The 15,710-nt window shown below is 37.0% G+C and overlaps 1 protein-coding gene and 3 long non-coding RNA genes across 4 annotated transcripts; 3 read left to right on the top strand and 1 right to left on the bottom strand.

Moving 5' to 3' along the window:
• The first annotated feature begins 6,589 nt into the window (after nt 1–6,589).
• Nucleotides 6,590–11,128, top strand: LOC126598349 (uncharacterized). The gene is made up of 3 exons (XR_007614798.1): nt 6,590–6,698; nt 9,598–9,679; nt 10,915–11,128. It is a non-coding gene; the product is annotated as an uncharacterized LOC126598349 (long non-coding RNA).
• LOC126598350 (uncharacterized) lies at nt 8,539–9,540 on the top strand. The gene is made up of 3 exons (XR_007614799.1): nt 8,539–8,736; nt 8,834–8,991; nt 9,126–9,540. It is a non-coding gene; the product is annotated as an uncharacterized LOC126598350 (long non-coding RNA).
• Nucleotides 11,129–13,176: 2,048 nt separating the features above from the next.
• On the bottom strand, nt 13,177–15,180 carry LOC126598348 (two-component response regulator ORR10-like). The gene is made up of 5 exons (XM_050264701.1): nt 14,743–15,180; nt 14,522–14,625; nt 14,311–14,388; nt 13,969–14,039; nt 13,177–13,739 (listed from the first exon to the last, which is right to left on the bottom strand). The coding sequence occupies exons 1-5, from the start codon at nt 14,846–14,848 to the stop codon at nt 13,451–13,453; spliced, it is 648 nt and encodes a 215-aa protein (XP_050120658.1). The 5' UTR covers nt 14,849–15,180; the 3' UTR covers nt 13,177–13,450.
• LOC126598351 (uncharacterized) lies at nt 13,670–14,110 on the top strand. Its single transcript, XR_007614800.1, has 2 exons — nt 13,670–13,806; nt 13,892–14,110. It is a non-coding gene; the product is annotated as an uncharacterized LOC126598351 (long non-coding RNA).
• Nucleotides 15,181–15,710: the final 530 nt, after the last annotated feature.

The raw sequence follows: 15,710 nt of genomic DNA, 5'->3' as shown, positions 1-15,710 counted from the left end.
CATTCTCTTGGGTTCAAACAATCTTCCTTTGATGCCTCCTTGTTTGTTCTAAATGGTCCTCATTTGGTTATTGTCCTATTGTATGTTGATGATATTCTTGTAACTGATCCAAACTCTCAACTATATCAACAGTTTATTACACAACTTAGTTCTCAGTTTCCAGTGAAGGATCTTGGTCCTTTACACTACTTCTTGGGCTTATAAGTACACATATCCTCACAAGGCATCTTTCAACATCAAACCAAGTATTTACTTGATCTTCTCAAGAAAACAAACATGGGTGCCAAACCATGCTACACACCTTTTAGTTCCAAGAAATTAGACCACAGTGGGCCTCTCTTGTCCAATCCCACCGAATATCGTTCTATATTAGGAGGTTTACAATAACTAACTTGGACTAGACCGGACCTTGCATTTGCTGTGAACCAGATCTGCCAGTTCATGCATGCTTATAGAGAACAACATTTTCAGGTAACTAAAAGAGTTCTCAGATTTCTTAAAGGTTATCTTTCACATGGTTTGTGGTTCACAAAGGGTCCTGTCCATCTTTCAGCATACTCTGATGTTGATTAGGCTGGCTGTACATTTGATAGACGTTCTAAAAGTGGCTACTGTGTGTTCTTAGGCTTCAATCTTATTAGCTGGAGTGCCAAAAAGCAAAGTACTGTTGCTAGGTCATCTACAGAAACTGAATATTGCTCTTTCTGCAAAACTCACTTGGGTCTACAAGATTCTCAGAGATATTCACTTTCCTCTACCTACATTGCCTCAACTTTGGTGTGACAGCATCTCAGCAATATCTTTAGCATCTAATCATGTCTTTCATGCTCGCACAAAGCATATTGAGATAAACTACCACTATATTCGAGAATTGATTCTGGCTAATCTTCTTAAAGTGCAGTTTGTTTGCAATGAAGACCAATTGGTTGATCTCCACACCAAGTCCCTATCTAAAAGTCGATTTCACTATCTGTGCTCCAAGCTTCCAATTGGAATCTGTTATGATTCCCATTCTAGCTTAAGGGGGTGTATTAGGAAGAATGACAAGTCATCCATTTCAGTTACTGTTAAATAGTTTGTTACAACTAAATGTAATTAGTTGTGCTAATGGTTGTGATTAGTTAGGATTGTTATAAGGTTAGGCAGTTAAGGGGTATCTATGTAAATAGCCAAAGGCTATATATATACCTTCACAGTGTACACATAATTAATCAAGTAAATAAAATTGAAAGCTTACAGAGGAAGTTTTCCTGTTTCTATAAGGCCCCCGCCTAAACGCTAAGCGGCTGGCCACCGCTTCAATTAATCCTTAGGTGTTTGTGTGATAGCCCGTCCCTAATTTTACGATTTTATGAATTTTAAAGACATGATTTTACGAAAGTTCCCTTAAAGGCGAGGGTTTTGATTTTCGTTGATCAGCGTATAGTGAGGCGTATGAAATTTTTCTTTAGCGTATCCCTGAAGTATTTGACAACACTGGCTCGTAGGCACAAGCAGAAAAGGATTTGGAGTTACGGTTAAAGTTCTACTGAACTCTAAACCGAGAAGTACTTTTATTTTGGTTACTATTTATATTTTTTATATGCATATATTATAAGCATTATTATTTTATTAGTTGTTGGGAGAATTATGGGAAAAAGAAAAGATGAAGGTGTTGGGGAGGAAGAAAACAAATGATGGAAAGGGATTGGGCAAAGCTGCCCAATTTGGAAAAATGAAGGAGAGGCTGAATTAGGAGAGGAGAGAGGAAGGTGAGTGACCAACCAGAAGAAGGAAAGAAGGGAAAGGAGGGAGAAAGAAAAGGAGAGGATCGGCCGGATCCCTTGAACCCGCACCCAACCCGGTTTCAAAATCGGTGGAATTCCGACGTTTCCGAGCCGTTTTTCAAGCGAATTTCACCCAATTTTCACCTAAAATCATCACCATACATCTTCCCCTTCATTCTTCTATCAAGATTCGATGGAAATTGGGTCAAATCCGTGACTATTGGCGAGGGTGACACCAACAGGTTTTGTGTCAATTCTCCCATTTCTAAAGCAATTTCTTCCGATTGTCACCACTCATAGACTTCCCTTAAGGCCTAGAACAATGCCCAATCATTGGTTGGAACGTCGAAGTCGAATTGGGGACGAATCAAGAACACCCATTTATAGGGTTCCGACGGGTTTTGATGAAATTTGAGCCTTTCCCGGCCAATGTCACAGCCTATCCCGGGAAGTTATTTTTGAAATTATGAAAAGATGGAAATACCCTCGGACGTTGAATAATGTGTGTGTGATATGTATTGGTTTAATTATTTGGGATTGGTGACCCAATTAGAACTAAGATTTTCTTAGTTTTGGTTAGTGACTTTAAGACCACACACACACACACATTAGCTCTCTCTCTCTCTTCCTCATGTCTTCTCTCTCTCTCCTCCCTCTCGATTTTCTGTTTCTTTCCCGTACAAAATGTACGGACGATCTAGAAACCAAAATTTCAAGCACGGATCGAAGGTAAAAAGGTGAGATTTGGAATCCTTGTAACCTCTTAAGTTCATCTATACCATTTTCAAGTGAGAAATACTTTGAAATCACGTGAAAACCTTAACCCCAAATGAGGTATTATTCATGCACTAATTATTGTGAGGTTTTTAGGGGATTTCAAGCTCACAGAGAGCTTTAGAAGGTTGTCACGAAGCTCAGGGTGTATTGGAGTGTTTTGGATGTCGGGATCACGAGTTCAAGGGTTGGCCAGTTTTTGTGGAATTTCTCTGGTGTGATTCAGTCGACTTTGAGGCTTTAAAGTGGTATATTTCTCTTCCTTATGTCCTAAGCTTCATTTTGGTGGTAATTTTGTAAAAAATGGATGAAAAACGAGTGAGTTATAGAGTCTTGAAAATTTCCCAGTTTTTCGGCGACGGCGACGGTCGCCGGAGCTGAAGGTAGAAGACGAGAGGATATTCCGTTAAGTTAAACGGAATATTCTAACGGCGTTAGGTCACGCCGTTAAGTTTTTTTAAGGAATAAACAGAATATTCCAGAATATACCTGACGGCGTCAGTTGACACCGTTAGTGTGCCTGGCACATGGCCGCGCGTGGGGGGCGCGTCTGGCCGTGCCTTGGCCAGCGCGTGGCGGTGTGTGGGAGCTAGGAAAAATATTCTAAAAATATGGGGATGATCCTGAGGTTGTGTAGGTCACTGTGGTATATTCATATACCCAATTTGAGCAATATATGAGAAGTTATTACTTATTGTTGGTTATGTACGTTAAATAACGTTTATTCGGTTATTACGCCTCTAGGTGAGGCCTATTCTCAGGACGAGCGTAATCAATCGAGGCTTGGGGGCTACGACCCATCGACATATCTATGAGTGGGCAGTTATTTTTCGTATATATATATAGATATACACACTTGACGTTTTTCCCAGAAAACATATTTAAAGGAAATGTGATTTAAATGCCATGTCATATATGCCTCATAATTTAGTATAAGCATTATCATAACTATGCATATTGTTGCATGGTGCTGTGGAGGCTCAGGTAAGCCCAGGTAAGTATGTTTGGTTATGTGAATTGCCGATGATGTGATATGTGATTGAATAATGTTGAGCTCATAAAAGTGCACCTAGGGTGATTGTGAATTAGCCAGAGATATGATACAGGCTTGTTTATTATGTCACCTCTCGCACTATATGCTCATATTGGATCCAATTTAAGTGCACAGTCTTGTCGTACATACCTTATTTACGGTTCCGACAAGTAGGTGACTAACGATTTATCGCCCGGCTATTATGTGAGAGTAGTATTGAGCATAATTATATTACACCCATTATTGTCGTACAGACCTTTTCATTTGGTTCCGACTCTTGTGCAGTTTATTGTCGTATAGGTCATTGTAGTGACTCCGACTGGATTGACTTTTGAGCTATGAATTCAGCCGTACAGACTACCACAGGGGTTCCGGCTAGCATGTTATATTTCTATGAAATTATTCTTACTTGAATGACTTACTTTGTTATATCTTGGCATGACATACATATTATTATGATTATGTAAAGCATGAATTAAAGTGATGTATTTATATACATATTTATGTATTCTATTTTCTGGGAAAGTAACTATATACTTGTTTTACGCCGAGGGATTAGTATATTCAAAGGAAATGACCCACTCAACTTTGTTTTTCGCCCCTCTAGGTCTTAGGTAGCGGAGTTTGGTGGCCACGAGGAATCCAACGGTGTTCTGACAGAATCTGAAAAGTAGGATTTACTTTAGGGTGTTGTGTCTTAGTAATTGTCCTACTTGACTGCAACTAGATTTTCTTATTGCTCTGAAAGTGTATTTATACACTTAAACTCTCTTTAGCATCCTTTCTTATCTGGGATTGCTAGTTGCTTGGTTTTAAATTGTTAGTATTTCCCTTACTCTTTATCGTTTCCGCTTTGCGCTCATGGCTACGTCACTCTCACGTGATGGCCAGCACGTCTCGACTCTGGTCGGGATGTGTCAAATTGGCATTGGTCACAGGTATAAAAGTTGTTCTACTCATTGAGATCTTCAAATCTGCAAATTTTGGTAATTTTTAGAGATAGTTGATTTTTCCGGCGAGTCGGGGCGACCAACCGCCACCCTCGGCTGTGCGTGGCCAGAGGGCCGCCAATGCTATTTTAAAGCTATATTTGATGCCTTGAATTCAGTTTTGAGAATTTAATGATGTAGATTGATCGTTAGAACCAAAATTCTCTAAGATTCGTTAATAGGCCATTATATGAAACGATGATCCGACCGTTGGATCGTCATCAAACTTTAATAGGTTATTATTCATAATATTTGAGGAATATAGGAACTTAGGGATTGGGAATCCGATGTACGGATCTCCTCAAATTGGATTGGTAAATTCGTAAAATAAAATGTTGACCGCCACTTGGTTTTTGGTAATTAGCGGAGATCCGTCCGTTGGATCGTAATGAAATTTTAGTATGTTATTCTAGAAGCATAATGTGAATCCTTGGAAGTTACGGATCAAAGATCTAATATGTAGATCTTCTGGACCGAATTACTTAGACTTATGTGCGATGTAAGTTATGTATTGTATCAACAAGAATTCTAAGATATGGTTTGATAATTGTTCACAGACGCCGATCATTTGTGACGCCTCAATGTTTATGCTATGAAGTTGTAGCATGGACTCCAGGTGAGTGGATCTTTCCTTGCTCATCATATTTTTCATGATTGATAATTCTATAAATGTTTTTAAATAAAATTGAGAAATTTATGCCATGACATATATATATATATATATATATATATATATATATATATATATTTATATGTTATAAAATACTATGAGATGATTGAGTTTAGATTTCATCGTGATATATCCATATGCGTATTACTATAAATGACTATTGTGAACTACGAATGGCTTGATCCCTGTTTAGGGTACGTAGGCAGTTTAACGAGATGTTAGAAGTAGCCATATAAGAAATGAGATTATATAATCGAGACAATAACCTGGTTTAAGGAATTGAGCAATGTGAGGGATATTGGTAAAAAAAAACTTTATGTTTTGGTGATTAATAGTTAGTACACCATATTATATAATTGGAAATACTATGAAATGTTTTTATTTTAGATTTCATCATGGCATATCCATATGTATATCCCTTGCACATAATTATTGTGAACACCCTGAAGTGCAAAGGTGAACGCAGGACACACAGGTAAGTTCAGGTAAGTTTAGGTAAGTTCAAGTAAGTATACGGTATTAGTTGAATTGATGGGGTTATGATATGACTACATTTATGTTTAAGGCAACTCTAGCATTGTCGTACAGATTGCTTATGAGTCGTACATGTTGTATTAGATGCATTTAAAGCTCATAAACCTGCACCCCGGGTGATTGTGATTTAGCCAGAGATATGGTACATGCATGTTTATAATGTCACCTCCTGCACTCTATGCTCACATTGGATCCAATTTAGGTGCACAGTTTTGTCGTACAGACCACCATAGGTGGTTTCGACTCGTATGTGACTAGCGATTTATCACATGGTTATCTTGAATGCGTAGCATTGAGCATAATTATATTACACCCAATCTTGTCGTACATACATTTTTAGTGGTTTCGACTTGTGTGCAATATAGTGTTGTACAGGTCACTAGAGGTGACTCCGGCTTATGAGCTAGCAATGATTGATGAGTTACGATTTCAGTCGTACAGGTCACTAGAGGTGACTCCGGCTTATGTGCTAGCAATGATTGATGAGATATGTAATGCGATGGGCTAGCATATGTGATGAATATGTGATAAGCTAGCATATGTGATGAATATGTGATGAGCTAGCATATGTGACGAATATACGATGAGCTAGCATATGTGATGAAATATATAATGAACTAGTATATGTGATAAGATATGGGTAAGTCGTACAGGTCACCAGAGGTGACTCCGACTTGCGTACTAGTATGAGTTATTAATCGCATGATTATTTGACATTATTGATGAGATGTTGTGTGTGGTATATTATGATTTTTCTGGATATTATAAAGGTGTTGTAGTGAGGGATTATAATGTTTTATTTGTTTTCTATTAGTATTTTACTTACAAGGCTACTCATCTTTGTCTTGTCTTCACCCTCTAGGTTTTATTAGCTGAGTTTTCTTATCACCAAAGACTCGTGGCGACTCTTAGTATCGGAGACTATTTCAAGGGTATGATTCTTAATTCACTTTTCTGTACTTGCTTATGCTCTAACGTCATGTGTGAAGTGGGTTCATTCCTGCTCACCAGTGCACTCTGGTATTAAGGCACTCTTTGGTTTAAATTTATTCATAATTTTCCACATCATCACACTTTATGGCTTCGTCACCTTCCAAGTGTTGGCCAGCACAGCTTGATTCGAAGTCCTAGTGGACATTCCGGGTCGGGGTGTGTCAGTTTGAAAATTAAGAAATGGCTCCTATACCTACTTAGGCACTCGCCTAGCCTGTGTAGGTCGCACCTCTCACTTAAACAGAAAATAGATATTTTTCATTTTGCATTATGTTCTAATACTTTATAATCTATTTGTCATTTTATTTTTCAATTTATATATTTGACACACCCCGATCCTAGAATCAAGGTGTGCTGGTATTGTAACATCCCACATCGCCCAGGGGAGTGATCCTTAAATGTATATTCCCATCCCTACCTAGCATGAGGCCTTTTGGGAGCTCACTAGCTTCGGGTTCCGTAGGAACTCCGAAGTTAAGCGAGAAGGAGGCCAGAGCACTCCCAAGATGGGTGACCCACTGGGAAGTTGTTCGTGAGTTCCCAGAAATAAAACCGTGAGGGCGTAGTCGGGGCCCAAAGCGGACAATATCGTGCTATGGTGGTGGAGCGCGCCCAAGAAGTGGTCCGCCCCGGGCCGGGATGTGACAATATTCCAAAGCAATTATGTATTTTTTAAATATAAGCAGACCCTTATTTATCATATGGATCATAAATTTATTTAAATTCGCCTAGTTCGCCTAGGCTCCGCCTAATAGCCTAGGTGCTAGGCACCAGCTACTGCCCGACTAGCGCTAGGCACCAACTACCGCCTGACTAACGCTTAATGTCTTTTAGAACCTTGATTTCAACTCATAATAGAGGTTTTATGCTCATTTCTCAATAAGTCGGTTCAAGAAGTTCATGTGAACATTCAAATTATTTTTTCAATTTTTCTTGATTTTACACAAACACTTTATATAATATTTTAATCATTATGTACCACATGCACCTTGTGATTCGTTTGATATAGTTTTTCCCTGTTTTCTTCAAAATGGCGAGCACCCTGCAACGAGTCAGTAGCAACTTCCGAAATAGTTTTATGATTTTTCTCCTATTTTATATAAATTATTCAACTTATATTACATTTTATTCAAAATTTTCCCATTAACGAGTCATTTATGATCTGGTTCCACCAATGAGTTCAATTTTATTGTGAGACGTCCCGATGAAATCCAACGGTTTAAGTTGGTCCGTGTAGATGGTCTGCAAATATAGTCCGCACAAGAAAATTTGCGAAAAGTATTGAAGCATAACATCACAATGGACTTTTTAAGTACTCAAAATGGCCTGCTTGGGTCCATTAGTATACTGAATTAATACCAATATATTTTGGATGCAGTCTCTAATCCTTAACATTCTTTTACTAAACTTTAATGATATTCAAAGTTTGATCAAAGTTCCTTGACTTTGAACACCTCATTATATTACAATTAATATTTTTATTTTTATAGTTTTGACATTAATTGTTTGATATTTTATGTGATTTATAATCCTATAAATTTAAAATCCCTCATTATAATACTATTAGAAACGGTTACAATAACAAAATTCAAACATTTTGATTGAATAAATGGATAAAAACTATGTAAAAATAAGAAATAATAAATGGCAAAAGAATGTATTGTGTTAGAAAAATTGGTACATTTTACAAAAAAATTGGTACATTTCACATATAACAAAGTGGTACATTAACAAAGAAGAATGGGTACATTATAAATAAATTAGGGTACAGATAAAAGATTAAAAAATTATGAGTACAAATGAATTTAAAAAAAAAATATAGGTGCTAAAAGAAATTAATACATGAGTACAAAATAAAACTAAAAAGAAAATACTACAATTTTTTTTTTAAATGTTGCAAATTAAAAGTGTCACAGCCCGTCCCGAGATCTTTTACCGAAGTATGAAAAGATGGAATTGTCCCTAAAGATTTCTAAGGTGTGTGTGTGACTTATACATTTGATTAATATTGTCCTTCCTAAGTTTGTGGAAATTTAATTTGGAACTTAGGTTATGTTTTCAATTGTGTGGTTAGGGATTAATGTGGACCACACACACACAAACCTGCCTTTTCTCTCTCACTCCCGTGGACTTTCTCTCCCTTCTCTCTCTTGGTTTTTCTGCACCTTTGTCACTGTGCACGTACGGACAAGCTTATTCTACGCCATTTCTTCACAGATCGAAGGTTCTAAGGTAAGAATCGAACTCATCTTGAGTCTCTGAGTTCAAACATACTAATTTTGGAACTTAAGACCTTCGAAATTATCGTGAAACCCTAACCCCGAAAATGTGCACTGTTCATGCACACGTAAAACATTGTGTTTCAGGGAATTTCAAGCTCACAGTGAGCTTAAGGAGGTTCTCACGAGCTTCGGGGTACTTCGTTGGTAGAATTTAGACGTCGGAGGACTGAGAACGAAGCTTTTCAAATTTGGCCGGATTATCGAGCTTCCTCAAGTAAGATCTAGTAGATTTTAGATCTTGAAACTTGTTTGACGTGATTCTACATGCTTAGGGCTTCATTTTGGTATAAATTGCGTGAGAAATGGTGAAGAATCGAGGGAGAAACCTTAGTTAGAAATTTTCCCAGTTTTCCGGCGCCGACGAGATTTTCCGGCGTCTAGAGGTAAGGGATGACGTGCGTGGGGGCGCATGCGGCGTTGAAAAATTATTCTAAAAATATCTCAACGTTCGTGAAGTCGAGTAGGTCACTGTGGTATATTCATATATCCAAATTGAGCATCGTATGAGAATTATTACGTATTGTTGGTTATGTGCTTTAAAATAACGTTTTTATAGTTATTTCGCATATATGTGAGACCTATCCCGAGGACGAGCGCGTTCAAGGGCGTCACGGGGGTTACAACCCTTCGATTTACCAGTGAGTGGGCAGTTATTTTCTGTATATACCTATATACTACTGACTTTTCCCAGAAATTGAATTTAAATAATAGTATGCTTTAAAATGCCATGCATGCATATTATATGAAATATATGAACTAGTATTTGATGCATATATGTTAAATGGTGCTGTGGACGCACATGTGAGTATCAGGTGAGTTTTATGTTGTTCATGTGATTTATTGTTTGATGTGATTTATGTTGAGAGCTCATAACCTGCACCCCTGGTGTTAGTGCTTATATTATTCACCTGCACCACACGTTCATCTTGGATCCAAGTAGGTGCATGTTGTACAGACCATTAGAGATGGTTCCAACATGTCGTATAGACCATTAGAGATGGTTCCGACTTGTAGGTAACTTTAGATTATTATACAGCTGTTGATGAGAGAAGCACTAGAGCGTATTCTTACACCATTCTTGTCGTACAAACTACTTCAGATAGTTCCGACTTGTGTGCAGAGTAGTGCCGTACAGGTCACAGTTGGTGACTCCGGCTGGATTGGGTATTGAGCCATAGAATTAGCCGTACAGGACAGCTGCAGGGTCTCGGGTTGATTCCTTATTTCACTTGTTATATTGATGCATCCTTATTATGTTTTGAAGCATAGCATGACATATTTTCCTGAAAAGTGTTAAAGACTTGTGATTTGAGTTATTTGCTGTTATATATGGTTATATATATATTATTTTCTGGGAAAGCATACAGGTTTTACAATGAGAGCAATTCCACCCATGGAGCCCTTCCCCCTGGCAATCCACTATTCAATCCACCCTATTAAACAGTAACTGCCTTAAATGAATAGTAACTACCATTAATGAACAGTAATTGCCATTTACATCTCCACCCTTAGAACCATCCCCCTGTCAATAAGCAATCAAAATAATAGTTTTTTTTGTTTGTTTAAATAATAAAAAATCCCATCTCTCTCTCTCTCTCTCTCTCTCTGACACAAAAAAATAAAAAATACAAAGCACTCGGGCCACAGGCCCGTCGACTCCCTACCCCCCCTTCGCTCGGGCTCCCACCCTCACTCGGGCCCTTCCCCGCTGGAGCTGCTCCCACCGGCCCTCAGGCCCTTTCTCCTCCCCTGTCGCCCGAGCAACCAGCATCCGCTGGAGTTGCTCTGAGGGGTTAAAAGTGTTATTAAATGAAATATTTTCGAAAAGCTTTGTTTTACTGACCCACTCAATCTTATTTTTGCGCCCCTCCAGGTTCTAGTTAGCAGTGTTGTTGGCTCATGAGGATTTCCACGGCGTTCTGACAGACTACCTAAATGTATGACTCACCCTCAGGTGTTGTAATTTAGTAATGGTCCTACTTGACTGCACCGAGTACTTATGCTCTGATTATGTGTGTTTCACACTTAAACTCACTCTAGCATGTTAGTTCGGATATTATTGCTAGTAGTTGGTTTTTACCCCTTCATATTTCTTTTACCTTTTTGCTTCTGCGTCGCACTTTTGGTTACGTCATGCCCACATGACGGCCAACACGCCCTGATTTTATGGTCGGGGTGTGTCAAAAAGTGGGTACAAACTAAAAATATAAATATATGATACAAAATTTAGGCATAAAACATAAATATACCATATGTAATTTTTCTATCATTGATTAAATATACAATGTCATGTGACGGTATACATGGTACAAACACAAATAAAACTTTAAAAAAAATATGGGTACAAAAAGAAACTAATATATGGGTACAAATTAAAAATAGGTACGAACTAAAAATAAAAATATATGATAAAAATTTAGTCATAAATATAAATATACATTTTTAACACTAAAGGAATATATTTAAAAATAAAAATATTTTATTATTTAAATAATTCATGATGTTATTAATACCAAGAACCTTGATCAAAAATTAAAAATGAAAGGAATTTTAATAAATAGAGTAACAAAAAGAAGGATGTGATTTCTTCTTTTTCAAATTTATGCTCCATTAATTTGATTAATTAATGTTGATAAGCCTATGGTGATGGACTTTTAAAACTCAATTGTCATGGGGTATGGCTGTGATGACTCTCTCATTTAAGTACTCAAAAAGGCCTGCTTGGGTCCATTAGTTTCACCCGTTTTAAAGGGCAAGAGACATGTAAATTGCTCGTATTATTCACTCTCAATAGTATTTATATTTGTGCAACTCCACTTGTTGGGTAAAGGTGATTACTATTCATAAATATTTTTTTTTTTTTTTTTTTTTTTTGGGTTACCTTGTTGCATGTAAATTACAAAACGTGGTTGACGTTAATCTTGTTCGATGGAGCAAAGCCAGGCTTAATTTGCTTGGCATGACATCAACCTTGTTTGCTGGACAAGGCCAGGCTTAACTTGCTCGAGCTTTTGGATAGGCTTCGCATGACCCACCACTTGATCTCTTCGATTTGGCCCGCTGGAGGTGGTTTTTCAGGTTGAAGGTCATCTTTCAAGCCCTAGGCCTTGTCAGAATGACAAGGGTGAAGTTTTTGGGGGCATGTCATGACAGGCTGGGGTGGGGACTCGGGTGTGCTCTAGCCCACCGCAAATCAGAAAATGTTCTTGTCGAAAATTCTAGGGGCTCCCCTCGCCACTTGCAAGGCACTCCCGCCACCCCAACTCACATGAGAATAAAGACTAGAAAAAAATGGCGTATGCACCCGGCTTCATGAACGGTTGAAGAATATTGATATCGAGGAGGATGTGAAAGATATGCTGTTTTCTTTTGGTTTCAGACTGAGGAGGCAAATCATGTGCCACCTGCCTTGCTATTAGGTGACTGGTTGAGCTTGACTTGATCTAGACAAAAAACACAATAATTTTTATTTAACTTTGTTAGAGAATGAATCTCACATCGATAAGATGACGGACGTACTTAAGTAAGTATCATAAAAAAAAAAAAGTAAGTTGGACTACTCCTTATATTGCCAATTAATTTTATGGTGTAACCTCAACTTTTTTCATGGTATCAGAGCAGATTGTCTAATGTGTGAAGCCCAACAGCCATACATGATCCACGTCACCTTGTTGTGTTATCCATATGTTTAGGATTGAAAATCATCACATGAGGGTACGTGTTGAGAATAATTTAATTTGGACCCGTAGAGTTAGTAAGTTGGACTATTCTTCGTATTATCAATTAATTTTATAATACAACCTCAACTTTCTTCAAAACTAATCTAATTTAAATTGAGAAGAGAGGCTTTGAACTTGAGTCAAGTACAAGAAGCACACCGCTCTAACCAATTTACTTAAGCCCAGAACTATGAGTCTTAAACCCCTTTATATTCAAGCCAATTATGATTTTTTTTTTTTGTCAAACTATAAATTTTGTTAAATTAAATGTTCAATTAACCATTAACAAAGTTTACACTCACATCATCCTGCAAATACTCAATTCCTTTCCACTGCAGGCCAGTTATGAATCGGGATGTACCAATTTAAGTGCAATTTTTTAGAAAAACAAAAAGCGGAAACAAGGAAACACTCCGTTGATCAAAGTAATCCTGTTTCATTATACATCAATTTATTTATTTAATTTTTCTACTTTATGTCATTAATCAAACTAGCACAACAAAATTGGAATGTAACTATTTTCATGTAATTGTAGACATGAAAAAAAACCCTCTACACTCATTTCGGCCAGTATCAACCAGCAGCTGAAATGACAAAAAAAAAAAAAAGAACAACAACAAAAAAAAGGAGAAAAAAGGTAGTAAAATTACGTTGTTCAAATCATCAGGAGAAAAAAAAAAAAATTGGAAATCAAACCAGAGTGGCGATCCCACTGTATCTGGGTCTAGTTCTATCAGGTGAAAGCCCCTCTTCCATTGCCTTCCTCTTGTTATTGTTGGGCGGCATCGTTTGCGGTTGTTGCTGTTCTAGTTCATGATCCTGCTCCTGTGATTGAGTCTCTGAGTTTTCAGATTCATCTTCTTGTTTTTCTTGGTTTTGATTGCTGGACTTGGTTTTCATCAAATGGGGTCTAAGCCTACTCAAGTCTGATAGTCTCACTGGCTTTAAGAAAAACTCCTCAGCCCCTTCTTCCAAGCATCTGTTATTAACCACATAGTTTAATCAATTAAACTTCACAATTCAAATTTTCCTACCATTTTTTTAAGGTAAGTGATTTCTGCACTCCCTTTTTTTTTCTTTTCCGTTCACTCTGTTCCTCCCTTTTTCACTTTTCTTTACGTTTGGATAAAGGAGAATCAAGAGACGGAAACACGAGGAGTGCAGAAACAGAAAACGAGAGCGTGAAAATCCCTAAAAAGAAAAGTTACCTGGTGATTCTTGAAGGCACATTCTCAGATGACATGATCACAACAGGTATGTTCCTCAGAGATGAAGACTCCTGAGAAATCCACAAAAAAAAAATAAAAAAAATCCTATAAACTTTTTGGAATGTGACAAAGGAAATCTTGCGACTGACATCTGGAACCTGACTTATTTTTGGGTTGAAAAATTGGTGGGCAAATATTCCAGGAGATTTTAATTGATAGTTTAAACCCAAGTGGGCAATTGGACAATTGTAAAACTCCATTGGACAGATGGAAGAAAACTCAATGGGGAAAGATCGAGGAAAAGAAAAAATGCAAGGGAATATAAAAAAATAAAAAGCATACCTTGATTTTCTTGAGCAAATCATATCCTGTCATTCCAGGCATACAGTAGTCTGTAATTACAAGATTCACTCCCACTTCCTGCACAACCACAGAAAACCAATCAAATTTAGAAACCCATATTTTTTTTATTAATATTTTTACCAAAAAACAGGGGGGAAAATGGAGAGAAAAGTAATCAAAAGATTGGGAATTTGAGAGATTGAGAGAGGACCTGTTGATTGTTTGGGGAGACAGAAGGTGAATCTGAACTGCTTTGGTCATCCTCATAAAACCCCAGAAACTCAAGAGCCTTGCTACCAGAATCAACTGTAGTAACTGCATTCAACAACCAAAACCCAACATTAATATGGTAAAACAATGAGAACCCATATTCTTCTTATTCTGGAAAGGAAAAAATGGAACTCGAAACCTCGAGTGCAGGGGTTTATTTACCTTGATACGATGAGGTCTTGAGGAGCCTCTCGATCAGCTTTCGATCGATGACGCTGTCATCAACAGCTAGAACGTGAAACTGTGAATCTGTGGCAGACATCCCCATTTCTCACAGAGGAAGAAGAAAGCAAATACCAAAAGAAAAAGCTAAAATTGTTTTTGTATGGTGTTGGTGCTGTTTTTTCTACGGGAGGAGGAGGAAATGAGAAACAAGGGAGGTTCGTTGTATTGAAATAAGAAGAGGAAGACCCACCAATATCCACATCCCACAAAGCAAGATCCGACCAGATTTCAGTGTTTCACCCCAAATCTGTTAATTTTTTCCAACTTGATTTTTTGAATTACAGGGCAAGCAATGTGAAAAGAAAATGGAAATGACATGATTAATTTAATAATCCCGATGAAATTAATATTTTTATTTTATTTTTGGTTGACAGGCGGGAGGGAGGAGTAGTGGTGGGTTGTATGTATTTTTTTTATACAAATAGGACATTTTGTGTGAAAAATTGATTAGTAAGAATAAATAGTATTTTTTTATTTAATTATGAATTTTTGTTTTTCAAACTACATATTAATTCAAATTATTGAAAAAAAATGCTAGAAAGTTTTGAGTGGATGAAAGCAAATTAAAACGTAGGGGTATTTGTTGTTTATTGTGTGTTTTACCTGAATTTTTTCTTTTTTAGTATAAAATATATTTGTACTTGAAAAAAGAAATAAGAGTAATAAGGTATTCACACATTTATTTTTTATTTTTTTAACATAATATATTATCAATACTAAAAAAGGTGAAAAAATACAGATTAAACGTCACATAATCATAATTTTTGTTCAGTTTATTTAATTCGATAACTTAAAATTAAAAAAGATGTATAAAAAGATAAAATAAAAAAATCTTTTGTGAATAACATTACTCGAAATTAAATTAAAGGGTAAAGGGTCGGAGGAGAGAGAGTAAGAGAGAGAGG

The sequence above is a fragment of the Malus sylvestris genome, chromosome 14, assembly GCF_916048215.2.
Source record: "Malus sylvestris chromosome 14, drMalSylv7.2, whole genome shotgun sequence".
Classification (NCBI taxonomy): domain Eukaryota; kingdom Viridiplantae; phylum Streptophyta; class Magnoliopsida; order Rosales; family Rosaceae; genus Malus; species Malus sylvestris.
This window is presented reverse-complemented; position numbering and strand designations above follow the sequence as displayed.

Excerpts from the sequence above, each read along its gene's own strand:
- LOC126598348 (XM_050264701.1), bottom strand. The coding sequence starts at position 14,848 with ATGGGGATGTCTGCCACAGATTCACAGTTTCACGTTCTAGCTGTTGAT. Across the intron at positions 14,040-14,310 it reads ATTTGCTCAAGAAAATCAAG|GAGTCTTCATCTCTGAGGAA; the intron begins GTATGCTTTTTA and ends TGGATTTCTCAG. Across the intron at positions 13,740-13,968 it reads GTGCCTTCAAGAATCACCAG|ATGCTTGGAAGAAGGGGCTG; the intron begins GTAACTTTTCTT and ends GGTTAATAACAG.